This window comes from Excalfactoria chinensis, chromosome 7 (assembly GCF_039878825.1).
Source record: "Excalfactoria chinensis isolate bCotChi1 chromosome 7, bCotChi1.hap2, whole genome shotgun sequence".
In the NCBI taxonomy this organism is placed as follows: Eukaryota; Metazoa; Chordata; class Aves; order Galliformes; family Phasianidae; genus Excalfactoria; species Excalfactoria chinensis.
In genome coordinates this window covers 1413045-1419167 of record NC_092831.1, presented here as the reverse complement: position 1 = coordinate 1419167, position 6123 = coordinate 1413045, and the positions used below count along the sequence as shown (strand labels likewise).

The window sequence follows — 6123 nt, the reverse complement described above, 5'->3', positions numbered from 1 at the left end:
TTAAGCTTAAATGGAACAAACTGCTCCCAAATGGTTCATCCCTTCCTTAGGGCTGCTTTGGGATCTCAAGGTCAGGAGGAAGCCACCACACGCTGTGGGTTAAAGCTGCAAATCCTCCTGCTATGAGCTCACTTTGTAGCTTTGTCGCAGGCAGAATTAAGCCGTCTTTGGAGGTTGGCTGATACCAGGTGCTACAGTGAGCAAAGCGAGTAACCATGGTGTTTGGGTGTGAAATTGCTTGTCCAGCTCCTTCATCTTGCTGGGACTGCTGCATCCTGGATCTGCTCTTTCAGAATGAGGCAGGATGGTTTTAAGACCGATTTCCCCCCTCTTTAGAGTGAAGTAAAACTTCAAACATGCTGCGGAAACAGGAGCTTTATTTAGTCACTAATTTACAGGTACCAACTTTTGACCCCAGAGCAGTTGCACAAAAAACACCTGCATAAAGAGCTCAGCAAGCAGACGGAAGAGGCTTTTGCTTTGTGAGGTTTCCCCTTCTTTTTTACCACCTCCCCTCCAGATAAACTCTGGGTTGAGATCCTAAGCTTACATGGAAAACAAATAAAATAGGTTTGTTGAAATGGGTCAGAACAGCCCACAGAGATTCTCCTTATGGGAGAATGAATGAAGTCACGCTTGGCAGTCAGAGTCTCCAGTACAGGATTGAAAGCGCTGCCATCATTTAAAACATTCTGATGGTATTGGATACGTAAATGCTTTAAATGAAGACAGGCAATTACAGAAAGGTTCTGGACAACAGGGGCTTTGTAAGGCACGACCAATTGCCGTGGAGGACGATGTGCTTTGGTGTTAGGAGGTTCTGTTGCTGATGGTGGGAGGCAGCTGTGCCTGGGGCAGGCACCGCTCTGTTGGTGGCTCACACGGCCTCCACGTAGTTGGCGGGCAGCATGCCTGTCTTGCCCGTTCTCTGCACGGTCCCATACATCCAGCCCTCATCGATGGCTTGTACGTTGACGATCGTGTCACCGTCTTTGAAGGAAACCTCATCAGCATCAGCTGCTGTGTAGTCATACATAGCCCGGTATGTCTTCTGTTAATTGGAACAGAGGGAGAAATTAAGAGCTGTTCATAACACCGCTGGTAGGTGTTGGTCAGAGTCAAGCTAAGTGGAGGGCAGATGAAGCTGTGACTGATGGCAGTACTGAGAAGTGCCACCAGTGGTGGTAGTTTTGGCTGGGCTTTTAAATATCCTGATTTATGATCAAAGAAAAGATTCATTGAAAATATTGTTTTTATAAGGTATTGGTTCCTGTTTGTGTTCCTGCTTGGTTCTGAGAGGGGCAGCCAGCCCCCCACCTCGTGCCTTTGTGCTTTGGTTCTTTAGCTGGGCCAAGCCTTGTCAGAATGTACTGGAGCACCACTGTTAACAATTACCCAGCTCAAGTTGGCTCCAGCCACAGCTGTGGGGTCTGACCTACTGCATGGTGATGGGAGGGAGGACCTGTAAATTTCAGCTCTCAAGATCAGCTAAAGGTGTAGCATTCATGGAGCTGCTGTGCCTGCCTGGAACAGCCTGTGGGTTCTCCTAGGCTGTTCTGGATGAACACCAGCCCTGCCCACTCTACCAGCTGTGAGCTGGGCGGTGCAGTGCAATGGCCCAGAGCTACTTACCCCAGCAGTGGACGGGTGGGAAGGAACTGATGACACAGTAGTTTGCTGAGTGACAACAGATGCTGACCTTTGCTGCGGCAGCTCTATGGTCTTAGCATGTTTATAACCAACTACAAAAGGAAACAGAAAATGTTTGCAGTTAATGCTTGTATTGGTGGGGGAGCACAGCTGCTCTGATTAAGGATATTGGGATGGGTGGTGATTAAACCTGCCCTTTATCTACAGCACTACAGCTGCAGTTGGTCAGGGCCATTGTGTGCTCCTGCTGTGAGGCAGCACTGAGTGCTGGCCCAGGCTGAGGTTCCCATACCTGTGGTGGTGGTGGTAAAGAAGCCTCCGTTGCTGTAGTAGGACAGGTGCTGATTCACCCCCTCCGAGGGCTCTGACTTCTCATTGTCCCCGCTGATGCTGAGGGCGCTGGCAGAGCGGGAGTGCTCCCTGCTGCGGCGCTGCGCTTGGACTGCAAGGAGGAAAGCAGACTGTCATGGTGGAAGAGATGGAGCTGCCAGGCTGCATGCATGTGGGCAGAAGCGTTTTCTGGGCTTTACTAAGTTAATGGGACAGAGTATGGCCTCATCCATCTGTTTATGGTTAATCAGTGGTGTTGGAAATGCTTTTAAAAGCCGCTATACTGAAGTTCCTTTTCTTTCTAACATCCAGATTTGTTCTTTTCCCAGTCTTCCCTTGTGCTTGCTAGATCCAAAGTCTGAACCCAAGTGACTACTTGCTTCCCTTGGCCAGCTGCCCCAGAGCAACGTGATGGCCCCACGCTGTACACATCTCTCCAGCAATGAGTAGGGAAGGGAACTGAGGTACAGCGTTTTGGGAGCTAAAAAGGAGGCACTGTTACAGGCAAGCAGCTGCGCTGTCTGTGTGTGGAGCTGTGCATCCTGTACAGCCCTGTGCCAGAACACCTGCATGTTTAGTAGGATGGACTGCAGAGCAGTTTCTCCTCTCCTTTGTTCTTTGTGTCACTGAGTCCCACTAGAACTGGGCCCGCCCCATGTATAACACCAGAAATGACAGCAGTGCCTGCAATGAGCACATTAGCCTGGATTTGCATTCTTGCACAGAGAAAGACTTGGAACTGTATTTCAGTGTCCCCGAGCAGTTAGCCTTTCTGTTTGGATTTGCACAAAGCACCAACCTGAGATCATGTGTAAGCTGCGGGACTGAATGTTGTCCTCTGCAGGGTCGTAGTCAAAGACGGAGCCGGGATTTGTGCGCCACACACGGAGACCTGCAAGAGAAATGACTGAGGAGCTGGAGCCCAGGCATGTCCTGGAGGGCCAGAGCACCAAAGAGCCGTCCTAAATGGGAGTAAAAACATACGGGGGAGAGGAAAGCAGGAGTTGATAATTGATGCTTATCAAGGCTGTAGGACAGGGGTGTGATTGGTGGAAAATGTGAGGTGAGCTTCTTAAAAATCCAAACAAGAAATGACAATCCAAGCCTGGCATCTGCTACACAAAAGCCATAGGAAGGGGAGAGGCAGGGGAGGCTTTGATAAGACCACCAGCTTCAGTTAATGGTCAACATAAGCTGATGTTACTGTTGAGCTTAAATAAATAAAACTATTTTTCAAGGCCCCCCCCCTGTGTTTTGTGTCAGTGAAGTGGTGCAGTTTCATTCTGTGTCAATGAAGTGGTGCAGTTTCATCCTGTGGCAATGAAGTGGTGCAGTTTCATCCTGTGGCAATGAAGTGGTGCAGTTTCATTCTGTGGCAATGAAGTGGTGCAGTTCCACCCTCTGGCAATGAAGTGGTGCAGTTTCTGCTTACCTGTCAGATTCTCCTGGTCCTGGTCCACGCGCTTCTGCTCCATTTCTACCACTCGTCTCTGAATGCCCCTATAGCTGATGTCACTGAAGTCCTGCATGTTCTTCTTCACACGTTCTGTTATGGGGTCAGTGACTACAGGGGTGAAAGTACCTTTGTTTTTCTCAAAGTCTTCATGGTATTTCACCTGTAATGGAAAGCACAATCTCAGTCCTGCTTGTTTCCTGCCTCTCTCAATTCCGCTCCTTGCAGAGGGGCCAGCGCCCTTCTGGAGATTTGCTTTCACTACGGTATAACTGGTCTGTTACTGATAAACACGTTTTGTCCCCAAGAAGGCAACCCTGCTGCATCTCAGGAACAAAGCTTGTAAGCAGCAGACCTTCAGAGAAGTGCCCTTACTGTCGAGATGTGCTTCTGCGTCTCCCGCACGCGCCGCATTTCAGGCGTGTCCAGAACATAAGCAGCTTTGCCTTGCACCTGTTTACGGAAACTGTCTGAGTAAAGGACCTGCAGATAGAAAAAGGAAGTGAGTACACAGTAATGGGGGGGAGGAAAAACAGAAGAGAGAGGGAGGAAGGCAGGAAGGAAGAGAGAGGAGGAAGAGAGGTACGAGTAAGGGAGAGGGAGGGAGGAAAGGAAGGGAAGGACTCCCATACTAATTCAGTTCACATCTTTCATCTACTGTAGGACTTACTGAGCTGATGTTCTCTTGGTTGCGCTTTGCTCTCTCCATCTCGGGGGTCATGGGTGTTGGGGTTCCTTTAGCCAGGTGTTCTTTGTACAACACCTACAGAGTACAAAACGCACACACGGGTCATAAGAGGCAACCCAGCGGCTCACTGTGCTGCCGGTGTTACTGTGTAAGCATAGTCAGCACTGCAGGGACAGGTGTTGGGAAATGAATAAAGCTGCTAAGAAGTTAATTGTTTTCCTGAGCAAAAGGGAGAAAACTGGAAATACGGAGGCAAAAACACGGAACACAGGGAGAGAATGGGGCTCAATTAGAAGTGGGTTCTCTTCACAAAGGTTATTGTTAACCTAAGGCAGGTATCTTCCTCTCAGTACCGAGCTAATTTGTTCCTGGTTGCGTTTGACTCGCTCCATCTCGGGAGTGACCGGTGTGGGGGTCGCCTTCCCTAAGCCTTCCTTGTACACAACCTACAGACCACAAAGCAACCCAACATCACAAGTGTACAGATTACAGCTGCAAAGGCTGGTTCTCGAACCAACACCATTTGTTACAAAAGGGAAAAAAATAAGTGAGGAAAAATATTAAAAAGTTAAATGAGTAAAAAGTGAGTAAAAATATTTGTGTACTATCATTTGCCATTATAATTATTTTCCACATCCGAGGGGAAAAATTAGAGTGTTAAATAAAAACCAGGCAACCTTAAGTAAGTCATTCAGAAAGAGAACAAGGTCTCTATCTCAGCCCCTTTACACCTTGAGACGATACCGAGCTAATCTGTTCTTGATTGCGTTTCACTCTCTCCATCTCGGGAGTGATAGGGGTGGGGGTTGCTCGCCCCAAGTTCTCTTTGTACCACACCTGTGGGATACAGAACACGTATCCGGCATCTCACATCAAAAGCCAAGAGCATTCAGAAGGATTCAAACACAGGGAGTCACTCAGTTATCACAATTCAGAACAGTAATGGCAGGTTACAGGACGGATCACCGCAAAAAGCCTAAAACTAGTGGGAGGGGTAAGAAAAACCAACTGGAAAAGAGAAGCTGGTTACAACCGATTGTTGGGTTAAAATGAAGGGCTCTATCCAGCTACAGCTGCAACCCTGGCTCCGCAGGCTCAAGGAAGAACTAAGCACTGTGACAGCCACCCTGCTGGTTGTGACCCCTCTGTGCCTGAGCCCTGACTGGTAGGCGTCCTACCAACAACATCCCTGGTACCACCTCAAGCAATACAATCTCGGAGGTGGGACTTTCCCCGTGGCATGTTTGGTTTTGGGGTTGGGTTTTCTCCCACTGAAGTCAAGTACCCCAGAAAGGACAACAGCTTACAGGCACAGCACACAGGGATGCAGCTGAGTGCCGCTTCCCCCAGGGCCATCAGTCTGCTGGCGCTGGCTGGATAGAGCCCAAGTGAGACGAACCGAGCTGTAGAAAGCTCCTAAACCTTTGGATCAGAATGTTAACACTGAAGCCAAGTTCGTTTTAGAAAGGGAGAGATTAACTCGCAGAAACAAATCTATTTACTACATTACAGTCGTGTTGAGTACAGTTAGAATGTTACTTGATTAACATCACTGTAGACGCAAAGGGGGAAAAAAGATCTCTATTTTGAAGGTACCGAGCTAATGATTTCTTGATTGCGTTTGACTCTCTCCATCTCTGGAGTGATTGGTGTTGGGGTCACCTTCCCCACGTTTTCTTTGTACAAAACCTATAGGATACAAGGGAGTATCCAAATGTCATTAGGAACATACTTCCACCAGGACAGAAACCACAAACAACCACGTACAATAACAGCTCCTGGGTTATTACACCTCAAAGGGGTTAGATTTGAGGCCAACGTGATTCCTGAGAGAAGCAACGGGAGCTTTGCCATTAATCCATTATCAACCGTGTGTAGAAGCAAGATAGTTACAAGAGATAGTTACAAGAGATAGTTACAAGAGATAGTTACAAGAGATAGTTAAAGAAACTGCAAAGAGACAAGTCCATAAAAAATAATAATAAATCAGAGGTCAAACCAT

General features: G+C 48.0%; 1 protein-coding gene across 1 annotated transcript in view; it reads right to left on the bottom strand.

The window, feature by feature from the left end:
- Positions 1–668: 668 nt before the first annotated feature.
- The window catches only part of NEB (nebulin), a 108479-nt gene continuing 103024 nt past the window's right edge, over positions 669–6123 (bottom strand). Inside the window, exons 123-130 of the mRNA XM_072341234.1 lie at positions 4866–4958; positions 4104–4196; positions 3809–3916; positions 3413–3596; positions 2780–2872; positions 1943–2092; positions 1633–1742; positions 669–1051 (exon numbers count right to left, since the gene is read on the bottom strand). Of these exons, the coding sequence (XP_072197335.1) occupies positions 878–1051; positions 1633–1742; positions 1943–2092; positions 2780–2872; positions 3413–3596; positions 3809–3916; positions 4104–4196; positions 4866–4958 (1005 nt within the window). The 3' untranslated portion in view covers positions 669–877. The remainder of the gene's footprint in view (positions 1052–1632; positions 1743–1942; positions 2093–2779; positions 2873–3412; positions 3597–3808; positions 3917–4103; positions 4197–4865; positions 4959–6123) is intronic.